Source organism: Rhodamnia argentea, chromosome 11, assembly GCF_020921035.1.
Source record: "Rhodamnia argentea isolate NSW1041297 chromosome 11, ASM2092103v1, whole genome shotgun sequence".
In the NCBI taxonomy this organism is placed as follows: Eukaryota; Viridiplantae; Streptophyta; class Magnoliopsida; order Myrtales; family Myrtaceae; genus Rhodamnia; species Rhodamnia argentea.
Genome location: NC_063160.1, coordinates 4,900,857 through 4,924,846, shown reverse-complemented (window position 1 = coordinate 4,924,846; position 23,990 = coordinate 4,900,857). Strand labels below are relative to the sequence as shown.

General features: G+C 39.8%; 1 protein-coding gene across 1 annotated transcript; it reads right to left on the bottom strand.

The window, feature by feature from the left end:
* Positions 1-8,756: 8,756 nt before the first annotated feature.
* Positions 8,757-19,786, bottom strand: LOC115739343 (organellar oligopeptidase A, chloroplastic/mitochondrial-like). Its single transcript, XM_048272549.1, has 17 exons — positions 19,634-19,786; positions 19,369-19,536; positions 18,943-19,066; positions 18,637-18,713; positions 16,630-16,773; positions 16,306-16,536; positions 15,707-15,797; positions 14,757-14,878; positions 14,573-14,680; positions 14,245-14,490; positions 13,295-13,440; positions 12,051-12,168; positions 10,801-10,960; positions 10,662-10,693; positions 10,390-10,455; positions 9,231-9,302; positions 8,757-9,132 (listed from the first exon to the last, which is right to left on the bottom strand). The coding sequence occupies exons 1-17, from the start codon at positions 19,748-19,750 to the stop codon at positions 9,052-9,054; spliced, it is 2,103 nt and encodes a 700-aa protein (XP_048128506.1). The 5' UTR covers positions 19,751-19,786; the 3' UTR covers positions 8,757-9,051.
* Positions 19,787-23,990: the final 4,204 nt, after the last annotated feature.

Genomic DNA, 23,990 nt, shown 5'->3' with positions numbered 1-23,990 from the left:
GACACATCGGCGTTTCGCCTTCTGATTGGATTTCTATCATCCAATAGATGAATATATCATGAAAATCTCATTTTTTTTATTTATCTTACTAATTTTATTTTATGAATATTTTAAATTAATTACATAATTACAACATTATTTATTAATTATAGATATTAATAAATTTTTACATTAATTATTGCTAATTATGTTATAAAGATAAGCTTCACAAGAAAAAAATTATAAATAAAATAAATATAAACATGTTAAAAAAAACACGAAATAAACTAAATATTATAAATATAAATAATTAAAACACTTAAAAAAATGAAATTAAAAAAAAAAAGAAGCCTCGCTCGGCGGCTGGGGCTGGGCCCACCGGGGCCTGCTCGGCGGTTGGGTTGCCGAGCGGGCCTCGCTCGGCAACACAACTGCTGAGCGAGGCCCAAATTGGTAAATACTTTTTTTAAAAAATAATTTCGTAAATATTTTAAAAAAAAATTAAATTGGAAAAAAACCCGAAGAAATGGCCTTTCTAGCTTTATGATAGGGCGGGTCTCTTCATTTTTTTAATTTAATTATCATCTACCTGAAAAATTATGTCTATCTTTGTACTTTTTTTGTATAAAGTTAAGACATTATTTGTTGCCAACTATTGTTCATGTGCTCGGTAAGATTGATGTAATAAAATATATGTTGTCATGGCCTGTTATAAAAGGACGTATAGCCAAATGGGTATTTATCTTATCTGAATTCGATTTGGTATACGTGCCAATGAAAGCAATCAAAGGTTAGGCTATTGCCGATTTTCTTACCGAATATTCATGTTTACAAATTGAAGAAAATGAAAAATATCTCGGTCAGGTTGTACCATGGACCATGTATTTTGCTGGGTCTTATACCAATAGTTCAATTGGAGCAGGTTTAGTGCTAATCTCCCCTACGGGAGAACAAATAAGGTGTGTTGTAAGTTAGATTTTGAATGCTCTAACAATCAAGCTGAATATGAGGCAACGATAATAGGTTTAGGAATATTGATTGACTTGAGAGCACAGTTCGTCAAGATATTTGGCATTGCACAGTTGGTGGTTAAGTAGGTAAAAGGAGAATATCAATGCTCGAATGAAAATTTGATTGGCTATTATTATTTAACCAAGATGCAATTAGATTAGTTTAAAGACAATGACATAGTTCCTATCAAAAGAAAAACAAATCATGAAGCCAATGGGTTAGCACAGATGGCTTCAGGTTATAAATTATCACGAGAGTTAGTGAGCATGGCAACCACCATTATACTTTCTGTACCTTCCATTGAGTATAGAGAGATACTGATAGCAGTTAGTGAAGTGATCCAAGAAAAAGATTGGAGACAACCTATCACGAAATTCTTGAAGAATCATTATTGAAGAGACCAAAAGATGAGGAGACAAGCTCAAAAGTACATGATAGTAGGAGAAGAATTGTATCGAAAGTCTTTAGATGGATTGCTGTTGCGATGTTTAGGTGAAGATGATGTAAAGTTGGTCATGGCAGAAGCACACGAAGGCATATGTGGAGCGCATCAAGCTGGAATTAAGATGAGATGGTTATTGAAGAGATATGGATATTTTTGGCCAACGATGATGCATGATTGTATTGATTATGCCAAGGCATATCACTCATGTCAAAAACATGGACCACCGCAACATGTACTAGCTGCTAAACTCCATTCTATTATAAAGTCATGGCCGTTCACGGGATGAGTGATGGATATAATAGGCAAGATTTATCCACCTTCTTCTCATAAACATAGTTTATCCTTCTGGCTATGGATTACTTTACAAAATGGGTAGAGGCAGTTTCGTATAAGAATGTTAGTTAGAAGACAATGATTAAGTTCATTGAGGAGAACATTATCCACCATTTTGGCTTGCCCGAGTCAATCACTGTAGATAAAGGAATAGTTTTTACCGGAAGTGAGGTTTTGGAGTTTGCTTGATCAAGAGGGATTAAGATGATGCATTTCACGCCTTATTATTTGCAAGCAAATAGACAAGCTGAAGCTACCAACAAAGTAATGATAGGTTTGATCAAGAAGCACTTGGAGGAGAACCCTAGAGAATGGGTTGTTTTACTATCAATAGTATTATGGGCGTACGGAACCTCACGAAGATCAAGCACTGGTGTCAGTCCTTATATGCTCACGTATGGACAAGAAGTAGTATTACTGATGGAGATCACTGTGCATTCCTTAAGAGTACAATTGCTGAGTGAAATGTTGCTTGAGGATTACAGGGATTGGATGCACATCAACTTGGACGAGGTGGATCAAATCCGTACAGTTGCTTTGGACCAATTAATTGCGCAAAAGAAGAGGGTAGCTTGAGCCTTTAACAGGAAAGTCAAAACCAAGCAGTTTGTTATCAGTGATTTAGTATGGAAAGCAATGCTGCCATTCAATTACCAAGATAGAGAATTCGGCAAGTAGTCATCAAATTGGGAAGGACCTTATTTAGTTACCAAAGCATTTAGTGGAAATGCATACAGGCTGATAAATATTAATGAAAAGGAGCTATCACATTCTATCAATGAAAGATTCTTGAAGAAATATCATCTATCAGTCTAAGAAACACAAGGAAATTAAATTACAAAATACACTCCAATCTTGGTTACAAAAGTACTCAAATCTTTGACGAGTTAAGAGTTCTTTGTTACAAGACTAGAATGTGGCTGAAGGTCATGCTGAAGCTCAATTTGGCACTCCTTAAGATGCAAGACGGCATGAATGGACTTGACGAACTTCAGATATTTCCTTGGCATCCTGAACTATCTGACGGTGTCGGCTTGATGAATGTTTGATCAAGATCTCGGCGCAATTTATGTCTTCTTCTAGCAGCCTTGCTCGGCTTCCTCCCACGATAATATTGGAAAGGAAATTGAAAAGGCTATACGCCATGTTAGCTTCATACTTTGATTGAATACAAGCATCCTCAGCCCAGGCATATTCTTCCCTCAAGGCGCATAATAGTGAAGATTCCTCCATAATTTGGGATTTAAGGATTTTATTCTCAACAAATGAAGGTTTAAGACTCCAGATTTCTTCCACATTGTGCCTAAATTCATTTGGGCTAGAAGGAAAGAGAGAACACAACTCCCATACCAAATCCAAAAAATAAGAATTAGCGGATAGAAACAGTTTGGATTTGAGGATATCTGTCAGGTTAGTCACTTCTAGCCCGTACTCAGGATTCACCAGCAAGGAGTGGTACCCATGTGAGAGTAGCACATACAATTGTTCCCACAAAGAGCAATTGTCATTGGGAGTTTGACTAAACGAAGACAGCTCTGCATGAGGTAAAAGAGGTTAGGCGCTGGATAAATAGAGGTCAGTGTTCAATAAAAAGCATTATCGCTTTGAATAAAACGAGTTCTCCGAGGACAAGGCCAGCGAGATGAAGAGCCATACGAAGACATTGTGAAAAAGAAAATTAATAGCAATCGAGAAAGATCAGGATGGCCAGAATGGTGAATATGAAATAGTGATTAGAAGTTATCAAAGATGGGAGATATAATGCACGCAATGGATGGCACCAGTCCCACATCGTGTTTGAGTTTGTTCCAGAAGAAGTGGGATAAAGTGGAAAGACGTGGCTTTATGCGTGGGGAGAGGACGGTTATTGGTAAAGTCACCAAGTTTGCTACGAGGAGAATTTAAAAAGGGAGATTGTTTAGTCAAATTCGGTAGAGCATGACGTCGGGAAAGCCTTATCATCAGGACGTTTGTTAGCCTTTGTAAGTTAGACAAGTCAGGAGAAGGCAGAAATAAAGTTCGGTATAATAGAGAAATGAGACACTTGAATGAAAAATAGATTTTCATTTCCACTTAGCTAATAAAGTTTTGGCTTAGGTTACAAAGGAGCACAATTCAAATTCTAAATTAAAGTTTTGCTCCATGATCTCCTATCTCTGTTGCTGATGGATCTCAACCATTAGTTGCCGAGTGTCAAGGTCCTTCTGTAGTTCTCTACATTTCTTGTGCTTCTGCCAAACTGAGAGACAAAGATTGTTCCTCTTTGCTTCGTGCTCATCAATCCTGGCTTGCACCATCTTCAGGTCTACCTCAAATTCCTCCTTCCTCTTTGCCAGGAATTGAAGCTCGCACTCTTAAACTTTATTATGGTTGTAAAATAGGTGAGCATCTTTGCGCTTCTTGGTCAGTTCATCTTGAATAGCTAACACTTGCTGATCGTCAAGGAATACATGTGGAAGACAATGAGTGTTAACTCTGATGATGTCTACTGCATCCACGAAGTTGATGGCAAAGGTGTCACTAGCTTCCTGGAATTCAGCAGACAACATAAAGGAAGGATTGCTAGAGCACACCTCCTGAAAGAGAGCTTTTGCTCGGCTCTCTCTCTTTGAATCCACAATCAGTTTCCCATAGCCAGGCTCTAATAGATTAAGGAATTCTCTCCATTTGGCTCTGACTATATGTTTGGGTACAGCAGCAAGTGATTCTGGGTCCAAAGAAGATGAAGCTGACTCAGAGGGTTGATCGGCAGTGAATGGACCAGTTGAATCAGCAAGTAAAATCCTTTCTAAATCAGCTCTCTCTAGTCTGATAAAGGTAGGATATTTTGCGCAATATGAGGAGCAGATGAACTGGCTGGAGTTTCTTGAGGAACTGAATGAGGTGGTTGAGAAGGAACCAATGGTGGAACAACAGTCGACAGGCCTTTCGAGAGGGTCCTTGGCAGGAATTAAGAGCCTCTTTGATGCTGACAAAGGCTCATCTGTACCCACGAGCATAAGTATACGTGTTAAGTGGCAGTTGAGGAAAATTAAAAGGGAATAAGGCAGAAATATGACTTACCGACTAGAGGAGTAGAAGGTATGTCTTTAGTTGGAGGAGGAGATAGATCATCAACTGGCTCGTTTCCCTTAAGTCCCGAAGGCAGGAACTGCGTTGACTCAGTATGAGCCCTTGTTAAAGGAGCAGGAATTACTAGTACAGGATCGGGAGCATTTGCTGTAGCAGGGGAAACCTTGGTAGGGGATGAAACGAGCAATGCCGCCGTTGATTTGTAAGTCTTGAGAGTCCCTAGGTTATATATATATATACAGGTTAGTATCAGCAAGCACATTTATGGCCGTAAGGGGCAAAATATAAAAGTTACCTTTTGGTGTGCGTGACTTCATCATGGTATTAAGAGGAGGACTGGGAGGTGATCCCCCGGTGAAGGGCTTCTCGATGGAGAACTCTTATGAGATGGCTCTGAGGTTCGAACAGAGGCCCTCTTAATTGCTGGCTTTTTCGACACCTTCACTGGAGCAGGCGACTAAATTTTTTTTCTCTTCTTGCTCACTATAGAAGCAGACAGTTAGAGATCAAACCAAATGTTGAATGAAGACATCTATTAGAAGAAGGAAGGCATGTTAACCTTTAATTGGCTTCCTTGGTTTAGCAGGAGGTGCAACTTCATCTTCGACCACTTTAGGAGGCGTGGGAGGAATTCTGTCCCTTATCTTCAAGAGGATGACATCCAAGCTCTCCGAGAAGACTTCGGGGCGATATTCTTTTTGCCACCAATAGGAAAACTTTGCTGAGGCGCGATTAGGAAGAGCTACGAACTCGGAACTGTTGGTAGAAGTCCCGAACAAGTTTGTTTAATTCCTCAAAGGCTTGTTTGTCACCTATTTTACAGATGACTTTACCGACGGAGGAGAAAGAGAAGGTATAAAAAGCTGGGATAGGAACTCCTTGGACTACTCAAATTGTCTAGCACAATATTGGGGGAATAAATTTCAAACCCAGTAGTGAATCTCCCCTTAGAAGATAACCTAATAGGAAGATCAATGGAAGTCAAGACTGTCTGCCAGAAGTCACTCTTATTGTTACAAAAGGGAGGAAACGAGGCCTACAAAGAGAAAAGAAATGAGAAAAGCGAAATTGTTCTTCTTTTGTAGAAAAGAGTTGAGAAATAAAGTATCGAAAATGTGAAGAAGGCCCATCTGAGACAGGGACTAGCTTTTTAGACAAAGCTTGGCAGACAGGATTATTCGGGGCTGAAATAGAAGGGGCTGAGTAATTTGATCTCGAGAAAATCAAGAAGGAAAATAAAAGGCAGCCCAAGCTTGGAGAATCCAAAGGAGACCACCAAAGATTCCACCGATTTGATCCGAAATAATGGAGGAAGCAGCATGGGCTAGGCCTCGGTAGAAGAGGGCCAAAGTTAGTTTTCCTAAAGCTATTTGAGTTCCCGAAGCTAAAGCAAAGGCTATGCCGAGAAAATCATCGGAAAATCGGACAATAAGGTGGCAGAAGAAGAATCTACGCAACCAATATAAAAGAAAGGCGACATGTTCTTCATCGGTAACTTCACCTCCTCTCCTAAAATACTTGTTCAAAAAGGCTTTGTGGGCCAATTCAGGATCAGACAACTTGCGAAGTCCCGAGCAATCATTTGAGGACAAAGTGGCTGGGTCTGCACCTAGGGAGCTAAGGCTAGTTAAACAATAAATATCGAGTAAAGTTACCGACACGGGAGAAAAAGGGAAGAAAAAGCAGTTGGCGGAAGAAGACCAGAAATAGGATAAGACACAGATTAACTAAGGGTTAAGATGGTATTCAAAACAGCAAAGACGCAAGGCGTCATGAATTAAAAGTTTGTCCCAGAGAGAACCCTTAGAAAGAAGAAGACGAAGGTACCATTGATAAAAATCGAGCACAAACTTAGAAAAAGCCCTAAGACGAGAGGGGCGAGAATGCCAGTTGTAAGCCAGGATAGACGAGTCATGAATTGGAAGTACCTCACTTTGGTGACGTGGAAAAAGACTGGAGAAGCTTTCGAGAACAAAAAGTGATTGTAGACCGCGGGGCCAAGGACATAATAGTCCTCATGAGTGTTCAACACTGAAAACGGGTGGCAATCGTTGTAATCGTCGGAATCCCTGAACAGATGGTATCGGTCTAGGGCATCAGACGCGGAAAAAAGAGAAGCTTGAGCCTTGGGAGCCATGGTGGTTGGACAGACTAAGGTTGCGGAGAATCGAGAATACGAAAGGGCAAGAGAGCGACGAAGACGATGAGTCTCAAAAAGTTACTCTGAATGTGAGAAGCCTGATTGCGTGGGGACATTTGTATGTATATAGGCTAATGTGAAAAGGGTCGAAAAGGCAAGCGTATGAAACGAGACAACCAAACAATGACTAAAATGAAAAGTAAGTAACTCTTCATCATTGGCATTTAAAAGAATTAAAACTCTTTTAATTTTTTTAAAGGAGGGTATTTGTTGACACCAAAAATGAAAACAAGCACACATACCGAAGGGGTGTCAATGTTACCATGTCCCGAAGCCAGTAAATCGGGAGTGAGAAACCACTTCTCGAAGTTTGGTAAGTTGACTACAACATACTGAAAATGACAAGAGGGCTAAACCCCATATTCGAGAAGTGGGGGAATAAGGCTGTGAATCTTGCAATTTGGCAAGATTCGGAAACATACCGAATCTTGCATAAAGCCAACAATAGAGGGCTGTAGGCATAAAGAGTGCCATGGAACAGCTAAGTTAGCCACGTCAATGGGAAGTTACAAGCAGAAAACGAAAGCAACGGGCACGAACAAATCATGGTAGGTTATTAAAAAAGATTCAAATTCAAAGTCATTGTGGTAGTTAAAGATCAAGTTTTGGCGGACAAAAGCAATGAAAAACATGGGCAGAAAGGGGTAGTTATAGAAGGCGCCAAGATTAAAGATTTGAAAACACAAAGATAATTGACTTAGTAGCTACGGGGCGAAAGGAGATACAAATATCTAGAAGAAAGAAAGATAAGATAGATCAACAGACATAAAAAAAACACTCAATTTCCTCTGCAATTTAACTTTTACCACACTTAAGTTTCTTGCACTTTCAATTCCAACAGCGAAGTTTATTTCCTAGTCATGTACTGCTTTCTTAGGAGTATTGTAACTTAGCTTAGACCTTTGTTGATTTCAAGTCCACTTTCAATTCATCTATTTCAAAACCATATCCACACCTTCTCTTTGTGATCTATTCTTCATCAGACCTCCTCGAGAATTGAACCACATAACCTTCTTAATAAAAATCGAAGAACGAATTTCAGTGAAAAATTTTCCTCATCGCAAAGCGAGCGAACAACAAGGCTAACCTCTTCCTCGCCGGCTTTGTCCAGTTCGAAACATATTATTAAAAATTGATCACGTTAGCACCGACCGACATCCACCTCAACAAATTCAGGCCAAAATGACCGAATGAGTTGAATTGGCACAAATGCAAAAGATTTAGCTTTGAATTGAAACAAAAAGAGATTTATGATTGAATTTACACAATTATAATAGGTTCAGAACTTTTATTATTATTATTATTTTTCCTTTTATTTCCACCTATGTATAACAACGCAATGGTATATTCCACTGTTTGAAATGCAGAATAGGATGGCGACTAGGGATTAGATTGATTGAGCGGAACTTGCCTGTTTCTACTGTTTGCTGTCTCTGCTAAAGTCTGGGCTCGTTTTATCAAACAACCAGGATTATTTTTAGTGCCTACTTCCGTCTGCAACCATTTTTCATCGTTTTCTGCAATCATTTTTCATTGTTTTCATGCGACCACCGTAACTGAAAACTAGAAAGATAGCATAGGCATGCAACGCTCATGTACAGGCTGATCTTACTCGTGGAGTACTCCCATCCCAAGTAGAGAGCTGATCGTGCTCGATGTTCAATCATTATAATAAGCCCAAGAAAGATACTGATAGATGAACGTTTTAGGTTTCACAAAATTCAAAGACTTGCAAGATATCCAAACGAGGTTAAGAAATTCCGAAGTCTTTAGATTGGGAAGCTATCTAGTCTACCCTTGATTCACATGTATTCCTTACTATAGTGGCCGATGCACATTAAAGGAGAGAAGGCTAAAAAAATTGTCTCTCTTCACTTATTTGGAAATTCATTTTCAAAGTCAAATTGTTGTGGTTGGCATGAAACCATAGGTGAACTAAATACTTGAAAATTGTCCATGACCCCAACCTTCCTTTTGGGCCATAACAATGGAAGTAGCTGTTGGAACAGCATTATGCCACAACTGGCAAAAGGCCGTTATGCCTGAGTAATGCGTCGGGTGAAGGCTCACGTCCTCGAAATTCAATGAAAACCTGGGCAAAGCAAATTTGATACAGTGAGGACATCAACTAAAACTGACTAGATTGTGGGAATAATGAGAGTAGATAATGCAAAATCACAACTTCCAAACCTGTAGTGGAGCTTTTCCACCTCCAAGAGCAAGAATCGTCTCTCGGAACCTTTGCCCTATTTCTTTGACAGCCTGTCGACCACGCTCAACAGATCATGATAAAAACCAACAATTAATTCGGAAATAAATCCAATATTGAAGAAGGGGCATCATAACTGAATAGTATTAGACAAGACAAGAAGACTGCCCATGTGCAACGATTTCAGAAAAATTGTTGATGACATGACATGACATTGGATGTAAGGTTGTCTAAGAAGAGAGAATAATGCAGAAAACATTATTGTAACACCAGCCTAGAAGATTTTTTTTGTATGTTATGCCATGGCCTTACTATGTCCAATGGACCTTCGTATAAGACGTGGGTTTTACAATGGGAAATAAAACCTGCCTGAATTTTCAGGTCAGTAATCTTCTATCTAAGAACTGGAAAAAGAACCAAAATGAAGAAAACCAACTGAAACAGTTTAGTTCTTGGCGCTCTTCATCTCGCACTAGCAAAAGAAATGAATCAACCAGAACTAACACAAATATGAAGCTGCATATTCCCCTGGGACTTTCGCATAGCACGAGCAAAAATCACCCTCATAACAGAGAAACTATATTTGAGATATTGCTGATGCAACAGCCATCTCAAACTCAAGACATGTACAAAAAAAGCAAGGAATGAGCTTCTTAGCATTCAATCTCATGGAAAACAATCAATTTTGCTAAACTTCAACAGTGACAAGGACATGGTAATGCATAAAAGTGGAATCACATTGGCTTGCCATTAGAGCTGAAGAATGGAAATAAGCCACGCATTGACGCTGATAGGGCATGAAATGATTTGGGCCTATCCATTCATGGAAAGAACTGTAAGGCATTGTCGTGCTGCAGTAGTCCAAAGAGGTCAAGTATGCAATCTCACAGGTCTGGGGTCTGCCCGACGTGTATAGCCATTAGAGAGCGACGGACATAAGTAATTAAGCATAAAGGTATGCAGACCAATCAGGTTCGGCCAGACTTCCATTCTTTGCCAAGACATTCCAGGATTACTCACCACTAGTCCATATGGGGGAAAAACAGCAATGTAGCATGTTTATTACTACCAAGCTATCAAGGTACTCTTTTTAGCAGCATTGTTTTTATTCAAAATATGTCCACAACTTCTCAGACATACCTTGCTGTCATTTAAACCTGCATCCTCAAATGCGGAGAAAGCATCTGCAGATAGCACCTCCGCCCACTGAAACAAATACATTCACGATTAGAACCGCACACGTTATGGAATAAATTATTCTCAAGAAAGAATATGGATAAACCAGTACTCAAAACTGAACATAGAAAAGCAGTGTATTATGTTCGGGTAAAGTGTTTCATCATCTATTATAAACTAACTATAAAGGAACTGAATAAAATTTGGCATAACCAACAGAAAAGGATATCCTATACCTTGTAACTGTAATAACCAGCTGCATATCCACCTGAATACAAGTGAAAAGCAATAGATTCCCCACCGTGTAAGATAAAGGTGTATCCCACAAGGTATATATACTCTCAAAGAACCATTTTGACAGGTAGGAAGACGAACCTGCAAATACATGGATGAAACTACAAAGGAATCGATCTTCAGGAAGTAGAGGGATCACCTGGGTTTTTTCACAAACCCTTCGATCCACATCATATACAGATTCTGGCCCCCCAGGAACATATTTTGTATGAAGCTGCAGATCTACACTTGCAAGTCTAATCTGAGAAGCTCCACAGACAATAAAAGTAAGTAATAACCAAGTCCTACATTGGTATGCTTCCATAACAGAGCAATTTTTTTAGCATTTGCAATTTCCGATTTCCCAAATATCTGGTTTTACTTTGCTAATGTTAATTCTATCAATGAGCAATGATCTCCTCTACCAAAATAATTTGATTTGCATCTTTTCAAAGTATGTACAGCAAAACAGCAAGATTTAAACCGTGCTTGCACTAAGGTTAAATACTAGTAAACTTTACGCTCCCTCACTGTCATATGGACATGAACTTGTGAAATATGGAGTGCTCTCCTTTTTGTTTTATCATTTCAAACTTGTGTACTTTTGACCACAAGCAGCATAGACAAAGGTGGAACCCCAATAAACAAGAGGTGTAGCATTCATCTCTTAATAAGTGTAGCACAATGAGGACATAGTACAAGTGAGACAATCCCCCACGGACAGGGAAATGCCTGCTAGAATACTTCTTCTCTTTGGAAGCTTTTTGAAACAGACCTAGCCTCAATAGATGTCGCAAAAGTAAGAAGCTGATGAAATGGGGAATCATCTCCAGTTGCTTCTTAACCAAACAAAAAGCTGAAGAACTTGGCTTGACTTATTCTACAATTGCTTTGGTCTGGTGTTTGTCATGCCTAAGAAACCGTGGATACCAAACCAAGTAAAAGATGTAGAAAGGGAAAAGAAGACAAAGTCAGTTAGATTGGAAAGGGAAGAACCATATGACATAAACATTTTACAGGTGGTATAATAGGATAGGCAGCAGTTTCTGTATAGGCTCTCATGGACTTATTATTATCTACTTGTCAGCTCATATATACATCCTTCTGCACCACCAAGAGGAAATTCACTTATTATATTAAATGAATAAAGAACTCCCAGATAATTACCAGTCAGCCCAAGTAAGCAACAGAAAAAATTAAAAAAAATTTGGGAGAAATTGCTTCTACAACAAATAATACAGCTTTCTTGTGGACAAGATGGTCATAGGCGAACTACAAGAAAACGTTAACAGGGCATGTACGTCAAGAACAAAGAAACAAAGCAAAACAAGTTTTCTTTAGTAAGAAGTAACCTGGTGAAGGCTTAAGGAGCCTGCACGAAAAGTCCTGGCTGCGAGGAGCTTTCTATATACATCTTCAGGGAGACTCTCACCAGTTTCATAGTGCTTTGCGATTCCCATCAAGGTATCTCTGAGAATCAAGGGTAATAAATGTCTCCCTAGGTTACTGACATATATAAACTCAAACAAAGCGTTAGCAAAACACAGACAGAGAGACAGAGAGACAGAGAGACAGAGCACTTTTATTGTGTCAGATACAAATGCGGATGGTAATTAGTTTTCTTTTCAATGTTTTTAATATGCAAAAGATCAAGTCAAACATGTTCATTTGGTTAATTTCTTTGTTAAACTCAATGTGTACGGTGTTCACAAAAATAGAAAAATAATAAGAAAGTAAAAGTTTATTTCCTAACAATATGGATAAGAAGACTCCGACACTTAAAAAAGGAGGATATACAGCACTAACGCCACTCGTTGATATCTGCTGGGACGCATGACAGTGAGCATTGAATAACCAACTGAGGTAACTTTTAAAGCGCAGCAACAAAAAGGATAACATCAATGGTAAGAGAAAAGAACTTTAACTTCAATGAAAAAAAAGTGACGATATCTAGTCTTTAAGACCCTTACAACATTAAAAACTGAATAAATGGATGTTCTGTTTCTATATTTTAATTATTAAATTTTTTTGCTTGAAACCTACATAATCTGTCCTGATGTGGACTTAACAATATGTAAACATTCGTAATGAGTGTTTCCTTACTACCTATTCTTCTAAACTCACGATTAACTAAGCTTTAAAAAATAGGCACGTGAAATAGGAACAGCAAAAAATCCAATTGAAAATAACATTGTCAAGGTATATATCAACCCAATACATCTCCCAAGAAATTATTTTTCATATTTAAAGATACTTGGCGTAACTATCCATGCCCAAGTTGTGAACATGAATACATAAAACTCAATTTCTCGTAATGTTTCTTTTTTGTTATCTGTACTATATAACATCTAAAACAGGGGCCTATCATTTGCCAAATACCAAGAAGCCAATACTCTCACTTCCTCACTATTAGATCCAGAGACAGTACAAAGGCAATACAACACAAACGTGACATAATGCTCCATGATGAAATCATCCATTGTTATCGGCAGTATATGCATTACCATTTTCATTTGTGAAGAGCAGGTTTATCCAACTATGTTGGCAGATCAATGTGATATAAATCTCTATAAGTAGATACTCCATACAAAATTACCTGTGGTAACACCAGTTCTCCATAAATTGAGAGGGAAGTTCCACAGCATCCCTCTCTATTCCTCTAATGCCAGCAACAAGGCCTTCGTCCTGTTTGGTTAGCATGTGTTGAAGTGCATGACCAAATTCATGAAAAACGGTTTCAACCTGCCAATGTCAACAGTAAATGTTTTACCACAAATGTTTAGCTAGCAGATAACACTAAGAGGATTAAGATATTTCATGAACGACAAACTGCTATAGCGAGCACAATGTCACAAATCTCACCATTCATCTAAGAGATGCTGATAATATTTTCCAAAGAGTCAAATTCTTGTGGCACAAGAATGGCTCACTCAAAACCTTCATCGTCAATACTGACGATTCTATAAGTATTAGGTGTTAATCAGAATATTTTAGAATGGGAGCAGGGAATACTGAAAATTGGATGACAGACCCATCTCAAGATGCAGATATTAGAGGAGAGAAGCGTGCATCTTTAGGCATTACACAGAAAAATATTAGCATTACCAGGATTCACGAAATCACATCAAAGAATAGGTTGGCATCAGAAATTCTCAAGCGAAAAATTGCTTGGCAGTTACTTCATTAATCTTCTCCCAGAGACCAATCTTCTCATACTAACAAATGTTATTTGACCTACATATTGATTCTTCCAGCACGCCTGCTCCTGACAGTGTAATAGATATCTTCACAGAGATGTCTTTATAATAGCATAACTTTAAACCCTATTTAAACTATGCCCAGGTTACCAAAATCCAATCATTAAATTAAGATTCGTGAAGACCAAACTAAACAACCCCTTCTACAATCCATGTGTCTGATGGCAATATTTCATTACGACTGGCTTGCATTAGCTTGTGGCTACACTAGCTACCCTCCATCTGTAAAGTACTTCAGACTCAAAAAAAAAAAAGGTCATTAAACTGAGGAAAGGAGTTGGAAATTGACCTCTCGGAATGTCATAAGGCTTGGCTTGGTCCCCACAGGTGGCGTTTGATTGCACACCATGTGAGCAATCGGTAATCTTGCACTTGCACCATCTCGAGACAGCACACGGCTTCGAGCAACAACCTCATCCATCCATGCACCTCCCCTTTTCTCAGATGGTCGAGAATAGGGATCAAAATAGAAGAATGCAGTTGGATTTCCTGAAGAATCCTTTACACAGTAGAATCTGACATCAATGTTCCAGACCTGGGGGATAAATAAGCATTTTATCAGAATACATGTACCAACAGCACATGAAAGGCAGAAACAAAGCATTTGACTTATTTACCGGTGCTAGTCCATCAGCAGCCTCAATCTCGATTCCAAAAAGTGTCCTTGCAAGGTTGAAAAGGCCCTCCATCACTTTTGGCAATGAGAAATATGGGTGCAGTTCTTCCTGAAATTGCAAAAAGTTGTGAGGCTACATGTTCATATTCACATGCATAAATCAGGGTCAGAGAGAGAGCTTTAACCTCATTGATGTCATATTTTGATTCACGCAGTCTCTCACTCCAGAAGTTAATGTCCCAATGGCTCAAATCGTCAGATTCTTTTGCCCCTTGACTCTTGGCAAAATATTTTAGGTCCTCCATGTCTGAATAATGAAGGCAATCTGTATCAAGATATGGATGCAAGACATGGATGTTGAGTTGAAAGTAAAAAGAACATCGGTAAAATCATCCTAATATTTGCCGTCGATATCATCAAATTGAATTGAAGTCTTAAACCACCCCCCCAAACAAACCCACCCCACCACCATCCCCCCTCCCCCCCTCCGGCCCAAAATTTCTTTCCTCTTTTTCCTTGGCCCCATCCTCTTCCTCGTTCCAATGCCTTTCTCACCAGCCATACACCCCTATGCAGCATGTCCAATGATGACCACACGATCCAGTATCACCTCCAACTTATTAATCCACTCTACAACCCTCATCATCATCATTTGAGCATTCAGATTTGTATGAAATGAGATCGTTACATTTTTTATTGTTCTTGCATATTCTAGATGTGCTCCTAGTTTCCCCCGTCACTTTACTAAGGCTAGGTTTCCTTGAGTTGGCTCGATCACTCTATGCCGGTGAAAAGTGGACCTAGTGAGCAGATGGCTAGCTAAACCAAACATTGAGTGGCAATTGGATATGTACAACTTGAAAGACAGAAATTGAGGATGACATCATGAAGAGAGAGAGAGAGAGAGAGAGAGAGAGAGAGACTTAGTAATACACTCTTCTTATGGATATATGCAAGAGAACACATACGATGCAAAGTGTAGTGCTTTGAAGCTCGAAATACAGGTATAACATGCACATAACATGCACCTTTTAAGTAGCACAAAGAACCACCGTGAATATTTATCACAAGAGAACACAAAAGTGCAGCATCAGTTATTAAAAGTTTATACACCGACAAAATGTTTAGAGCATACCTTGAACTGCAGCATCCCATGAAGCACTCCTAAGTTTCTCTAGGAGCTCTTCCGCTTTATCAACAGTAGCCATTTTCATGGCCATGCTAACCTGATGAGAATCTTGCATCAATATGTGATGATAAAGCGATATCGAAGAATTGTTGACCCATGCAAATATATTTCCCCCAGGATTATTCAAGCAGAATGGAGAAAAGAATTCAGAAGCATACTTAAGAAATTGTTTCAGAGACATTACATAAACAAGAATACAGTAGTAGTTTGCATTGGATTACGCATCAAAATGCAATTCTGGAAAATTGCACACTTGAAAGAACTTTAGAATCAAAGTGAAAATATTTCAATAATTGCTTACAATCTACCAACGACCACTTTTTCTGACGTAAATTTTCCTCTTTTCTCTTGTAAATAATAAAATAATAACAACAGCCAAAAACAATTGGGGTTGGTTTACAATTAGTGAATAATTTGAAAGATGTCATCTGAAAGGTGACAAAAAAAAATTGTGTACCTTGTGCAATCGAACTTCACACTGGGAATAACTAAACAGATGTAATTTAAACAAGAAAAATCTCATAAATAGCCTTAAAAACCAGTACCTCAGCATAATTATTATAACCTAGAAGCTTAGCTTTTTCCAATCTAAGCTTCAAGGTTTGGTCAATAATTAAAGTGTTGTCTATATCTCCGCTGGAGGCCCGAGTAACATAAGCACGGTAGATTTCCTTGCGTAAAGCTCTATTTCGAGCATGTTTCAAGACAGACATAACACTTGGACGATCAAGAGTGATCACCCACGGCCCATCTTCTGGAGTTGCATTTTCATGCCCCTTGAATATGACAAAGAACGAGAAAAGGATGAAGAATGGTGGAAAAAAAGGAAAAGAAAGAGTGACAAAAAAATGGAAGCTATTATGTATTACCTTAGACACCGCTGTTTGTGCAGCCAAACCAACAGCTGTAGCAGGCAATCCTTCAATATCCTTCTTATCAGTAATCAATTTTTCAAATTTCTTTGTGGCATCCAACACATTCTCATCAAACTTTTTGGATAATTTTTCAAGTTCCTGTAATCAACTAATTAATCAAAAGGCAGAGGTTGGGCAATTGAAGTATATAATAAAGAATCTACTTAACTACTTTCTTGCACATAAAGAGTAGTCTTAACACAATCAATGCCACTGCTAGACTTATTTGATGAAATCAGCATCAGATGTCCGAAATATAATAAAATAACCTACATAACTACTTTCTTGCCCATAACATAAAGAGTAATCTTAACACAGTGGTCAATGCCACTACAAGGCTTATGTGATAAAATCAGCATCAGATTTCCAAAATGACAGTTAAAACGCTAGAATGTAGAAAGAGCAAATATCTGACAAATCATTCCCACAAATATTGTAAAAGCATCTTCATCATCTCACACATTATGTGCTGTTCAATGTCACAAGTCACACCAACTTTTAGTTTCTAAGGAAATAAATTTAAGGCAACTTATCCAAGGACAGCAATGATAGGAAAATATAATGAGAAGTCATTGCACATGTTCATACAGCCAACAAAATCAAGCACGCTGATAGTTGTTCAAGCATCAATGTTAATACATTGGCAAAGATGGACTTTTCAACTCAAATGAGAGTCCTAGAAGAACTCTTCAAGTTTAATTAGTAAAGCTATTTATTGCTCGACTATGGTTGGTCAAGAATGCTTTGGAATTTGGCTTCGTCCATCGAGGGCATTCAGTGGGTCGGTGTAAAGACTCGGTAAGTTGACCCTAAGAGCTTGGAGGGGTACATGCATTAGCAAAGAAAAGAGAAAGAAGATTCAGTTGATCCTTCTAGCAACCTTTTGGCTGATTTCGAGGGAAAGAAACAGGAGAATGTTTAGAACATAGACAGTCATTTTAGAAAATTAGGGGATCTTTGCTTTTTACTTTGGATTTTTGGTATGCACACAGTTCAAGTCTTGATGTAAATACATTTCCAGACCGACTAGACTCCTCCTGTATTTGATTTTGCAAAGGGTTCTGCATATCTGTGGTGCCTTTTTATGAATTACCTCCCTGTTACAAAAAAATGGTAAAGACTGTTTTGGGATTGCATGATGCTTAAGAAACCCTAGATATAAGACTTAGGAAGCTTTGGGTGTGATGCCTGAAGAATTTACTTGTTTTGAGTAATTATTCATTGGAATTCCTCTTCAAGTACTCAATTGATTGGGTTCGCAACCATGGGACTTTTCGTCCCACCACTTATAGCCTGGAAAATCCCCTACATGAGGCATTTTTGGTGCTCGCATGTTAAATAAAGAACACACAAGTTAGCCACAGGTAGATTATTTCAACCTCACATTGACTGTCCATGAACCTCTAACCTGTCTCCTCTCAATAATCTATATGTCCTGGCTTTCTTAACAAAAGCTTCAATGCTATCACTTTTCTCCCTGGCCAGGAAGTTAATACATCTTCCTCTTCTCTCAGCATCTTTTGACATTAAACTTTTCTCTAAAATAATTTAAATGACTCGTCGTTCTAAACTCGTCCTTCTAACAGTTGTTTTTGGTACTCGAGTTAATTTTTTCAGGCCTTCCCGTCGTACTTCAAGTACTCTCTACTGACTGTAAATATTTTATGCACCACTATAGTATGTCTTCATCAACAAGACGTGGGGTTCACTTTGAAATTTTGTATATAAATGTGAGATTGGAAGTGCAGGAAACAAGATAAGTTTTATACACCACCATAGTGTGTCTTCAATGACTAGATGTAGGATAAACTTTGTGAAATCCATGCTTTATGTGTGTACATCCATGCTCATACGCAAGCAAATAATACATGACATACACTACACCAAAAGACGCTTTGCTTCATCACTGCCACCAACTCATAGATTGCAATTTATTTGACATATTCATAAAACGCGTCACACCTGCTCAATTTGGTTAAACTCTTCTCTTTTACCATCTTCCAGGGCAACCCCGTTCAGAACTGCTTCCTTTATTTGGTCTGCGACAATATAATTTCAAACCCAAATGTCAACCAATCTCTAGAAAGTATAAGCGCTACACTATGTGCGCATCCTATGTAGTGATACCCTTGTTTTGCAACTTAAAAAGTGAATACAACTATGAGATAAACGAAAGGACACTAACAAAAATAAAACTTAAGACACTATGTCATCCAACTACCCAAAATAAGCAGAAAAGGTGATCAAAGGGCAAAATGTTTTACTCACTTTCAACTACACGTTTTTGAGCATCGCTTAGCATGTTCCAATCAGCTGACTCTTGAAGAGCTTTAAAAGCATTGTAAACAGGTTTACTTTGCCCAAGTCTAAGCTGAAACTTAACCTTCTCTGCCTGCATTGCAAGACTAAGCCAACGTAAGCATCAACATTCAAGACATGGACAACCACAAAAGCTAAATGGATAAAGACGAATAGACCAACCACAAATGCTAAATGGATAAAGACGAATAGACCAGGCACATGGCATGCTAGGGTCAAACAGATACTTATCTATAAGCAACAACAAACATCTCTAACTCCAGAACAGACTTGAGTCTCCTATCTTCACTCCTTTTCATCACTAAATAAATCATTTCAAGAACCATTTCAGAGATCCTCATCCCAAATGAACCAACTCCAACCAAAAGCAATTACCTGGACTTCCCCTATCGCAGCACGCAACTCAGCTGTATCCTTAACGGCCTTGAGATGATTGATCATTCCCCAGGCCACAGTCAATTTATCCACAATCTTCTCCAATGGCTCCACAAGCTTTGGCCATGACGGGTGCACCGTCCTCTCCAATTCCTCCAGATCACTCTCCTATGGCATATCCACAAACACATTACAAACGCCAAGACCTCAAACAACAATATCAACAAACAACGATCAAAAGATGGAGACAAAAAATCATTCATACCAGCCCGTTCAAGATAGTCAGAATCCCAGAACGGACGTGCTTGGCCTCGACAGCGTTAAAAGGTGGGAACTCGAAGTCCTGCAAGAGGGGATTGCTGTCGTCGGCTACGTTGGCCATAGGTGGAGCTCGGGGACGATCGGCCGAGTGGGGACGGAGGAACAGGTGGTGGAGAGGGAGAGAGAGGTGGATCTCCGGGGGCTCTGGAGGCAGAAGGAGAAGGAGGAGGACCAGAGTCGGCAAGGGAACGATTTTTTATATAGAGAATGGTGTCTCGCCTATCGACGAAGATGATGACGATGATGGTGGACAGAGCGAGAGAGAGCGATGCGGGTTGTAGAGGCCATGAGCGTGAGCATGTTGACTATAACAAGGAAAGTGGCGGGCTTTTTTCCAATTTAGTATAAAAATATTTTTTTTGCCAAAATAGGTTAAAAATAAAAACATTACCGTTTTAGGCGTCGCTCGGCATTCAAAATGCCGAGCGACACCCGCTCGGCGCACAAAGTGCCGAGCAGCACTTTATTTTCTTTTTCAATTTTTTTTATTTTCTTTTAATCATTTTTTTATTTCTTTTTGTTTTCTTGTAATCATTTTTTTATTATTCAATTTGTTTTTTTAATGAACAAAACTTTAACGAAATTCGTATATAATTCCATGTTCTGTAATATTCACGCGAATTAACAAGGGGTGAAATACTTATATATCGAGAATTTATCTGCAGATAATAATCTAAAAACTCAAACAGCAAAAAAATAGAGATTGGCACAGGATGAATGCTGTCGACGTTGCTCCGCCTCCCAACTCACTACGTTGGCTCCGCCTCCCACCTCCAAACGAGCGAGGCGAAGGGGCCACGGAGCGACGAGGCGGCGTCGACTATTTAATACTCCGAGATGCCGCCTCGTCGCTCCGCGGTCCCGTCGCCTCGCTCGTTCACTTGCTTTCCTCGGAGTCGAGGCACGTCATCATATCGTGGTGCACGACTCGAGTTATTTGCCCGCCCCGTCGCCTCGCTCATTCGCTTGTTTTCCTCGGAGTCGAGGCGGGTCATCGTATCATGGTACACGACTTGAGTTATTTGCTCGTTTTCCTTGGAGTCGAGGCCCGTCATCGTATTGTAGTGCACAACTTGAGTTATTTGCCTGCATCGTCGCCTCGCTCATTCACTCGCTTTCCTCGGAGTCGAGGCGTGTCATCATATCGTGGTACATGACTCGAGTTATTTACCAGTGCCGATGAACTCCGGATGGAGGTGGGAGTGAACGAGTCGTGCACCACCATACGATGATGCGCCTCGACTCCGAGGAAAGCAAGTGTTAAATATGTCTTGAATTTTATGTACCCGATCCGGTTCATCATCCGACCCAACATATTTTTGTGCGGCCCAAAAGTGGAGAAAAAAATTGAGATTTAGTTCGTGACGCGGAGAGTTGGGCCGTTAGGCCCAACTCGGACGTAGATCACCTTGATCGAACCATGTAAATCCTTATGTTACGTGTCCGCTTTTGCATTTAGAATTTTCTTTATACTATGGTTAGGGTTTTTTCGTTTGGGCTCTATTTATACTGCGGCTAGGGTTTTTTTCGTTTGGCATTGAGAATTTTCTTTACATGAGAGACTTGTGAGTCTTGTGCTTTTGTTCGATCGATAATACCGACTTCTGTAATCCGAACTCTCTTTGATTATAGTGGAATCTTGTTTTGCCTCGCCCGTGGACGTAGATCACCTTGATCGAACTACGTAAGTCCTTGTGTTCTGTGTTCGCTTTCGCATTTGTTAGAACAGCAAGTGAATGAGTGAGGCAACGAGGCCACGGAGCGACAAGGCGGCGTCTCGAAGTATTAAATAGTTGACGGTGGATGGAGGTGGGTGTGAACGAGTCGTGCACCATGATACGATGAAGCGCCTTGACTCCAAGGAAAGCGAGCGAACAAGCGAGGCGACGGGGCCGTGGAGTGATGAGGCAGCGTCTTGGAGTATTAAATAGTCGATGCCGCCTCGTCGCTTGGTGGCCCCGTCACCTTGCTCGTTCAGAGGTGGGAGGCGGAGCCGACGTAGTGAGTTGGGAGGCAAAACGACATCGACAACTTTCATCTTGTGTCGATCTCTACTTTTTTGCTGTTTGAATTTTTAGAACATCATCTGCAGATAGATTCTCGATATAGAAGTGTTTTCACCCATTATTAATTTACATGAATATTATAGAACATGGTATTATATACGAATTTCATTAAAATTTTGTCCATTCCAGGAAAAAAAAATTGAATAATAAAAAAATGATTACAAGAAAAAAAAAAGAAATTAAAAAAATGATTAGAGGAAAATAATAAAAAATTGAAAAAAAAAAAAAGTACCGAGCATCTACGGCTCGGCATGCGAAGTGCTGAGCGGGTGTCGTTCGGCATTTTGAATGCCGAGCGACACCTAAAACGGTAATAATGTTTTTTCTTATCCTATTTTGGTTAAAAAAAATTTATACTAAATTGGAAAAAAGCCCGAAAGTGGCCATTGACACTGAACCTGTGGCTAAGGCCCTCTTTCGGAATCATCTCATTTCGCTTTCTTGATTTACTGAATTCTCTCGGTTGGATATTATCTTGGTTCCTATGTTAATTCGGGCTTGATGGATAGCGTTTTATGGGGGCAAAATGTGAGTACAAGCTCGGTCTACGGGGCGAGCCCGAGCCCGACATATACTCACATGGGATAGGATGTTTTTATTGATCGAATCATCGGATTGATTTAGTTAAATCCGTTAGATTAGCTAATGATATGTACAACGGATGCTTCTTGCTTAGTGTCACTATGAAAGATTATGCATGAAAGTAAGATGCTAGTGTGGCGGGCCGATGTTTCAACAACGACACGGCAGCGACTCGAACTAAATGGATGGGTGATTCGCTTGAATCAAGCCTTGGCCCCGGATCGATCACTAGCTCACAATCACTCTAACATGGCAAGGTAAAGGAGGAACCGGGAGAGCACGCAGAACCAAGAGAGAGGAAATGTACAGAGGGAGTTTTGCTTGAATTTCAAATGTTCAAGGTTTTCAAGTGTTTTCTTACAGGGGGCTCACGCCAATTCATATACAAGAGCGCTCATTGCCTTTGAGACACCTAGCATAGTTCTAATGATCATTTGGTTGACCCTAGAAGTGATTCGAGAAGGTTTAAGTTCCAAGGAGTGAGCTAGAACAGCGGCTGGCCACATCATCCAAATCTGCGGGGCCAAGAATCATCCACGTCACTCGCCTCACTGGCCGCTCGCTCAGCCGCCGGGTGAATCATGCATGATGCTTGCACCGGTCTCTCACTCGTGTCGCATGGTTCGTGCATCGTGCCCGGATCGTTCAAGCATCTTCCGGGGATTATTCGTGCATTGCCCATGAATCGTTCAGCCCGGTTATCTTGTATCATTCTTGCATCGACTGCCCGGCTATCTTGTATCGAGCGTCCGTCAATTTTGCATCGAGCGCTGGTCAATTTTGCATCATCCATGGATCGATCAGCCGGTCATTCAACATGATTCATGACATGGTCCATGAATCGATCATCCGGCTACTCAGCATCGCTCGTGGATCGTTCATTCGGCTGAGCTAGATTGATCAAGGTTGATCCTCGCGGCCGACCATGATTTGGTTCGTTGTATACATCACCACATGGTCGGTCGTTCATATGGCACAGTCCATCTTCGGACAAGCATTTTGCCGGACTGTGATACTAGTATGAAAACTCGGGTACTGTCGCAGGACTAGTCATGGTCGAATATCTTTGTGGGGTGTCCTAGTGCGATCTTGACGGTCTGAACAAGAAGTGTCAAGCATGGATAAGCAGCGCATCGTTTATGCATTTTAGGCATCAAGGGGTAATGTCCATACAGAAATTGATCGACAGTATCAAGTATGTTGTTGCTTGGATGATTTAGGTACTACTCCACCCAGCATTTATCAGCAAAAAGTGATGTCCTCAGCTTTGGGGTGGTTCTACTCGAAATCATAAGCGGTCGGGAGCCTCTAAACATACACAGGCCGCGCAGCGAATGGAGCTTGGTTGAATGGGTATGCTCTATGACCTACAATCTTAGTTGCTAGAAATTGAAAAACTTCATCTACTTTTTAGCTCGAAATATCTCTTTTACCTCTGCTGTCACCCCAAAGCATGCGTAGCAGTTGCACCTAATCTTTTATTTGTGGAACAATGAATCAACAAAAATAGTGGAGCTGACAAAACTAGAACTAATGTTCAACTTGATTATTTTGTTGGTTAAGGTTTAAATGTTGAAGTTCTAATGGGATCCGACGCGTCTTTTACTATGAATCCAATGGCCACAATTTCAAATAAGGGAACAAAAGATTGAT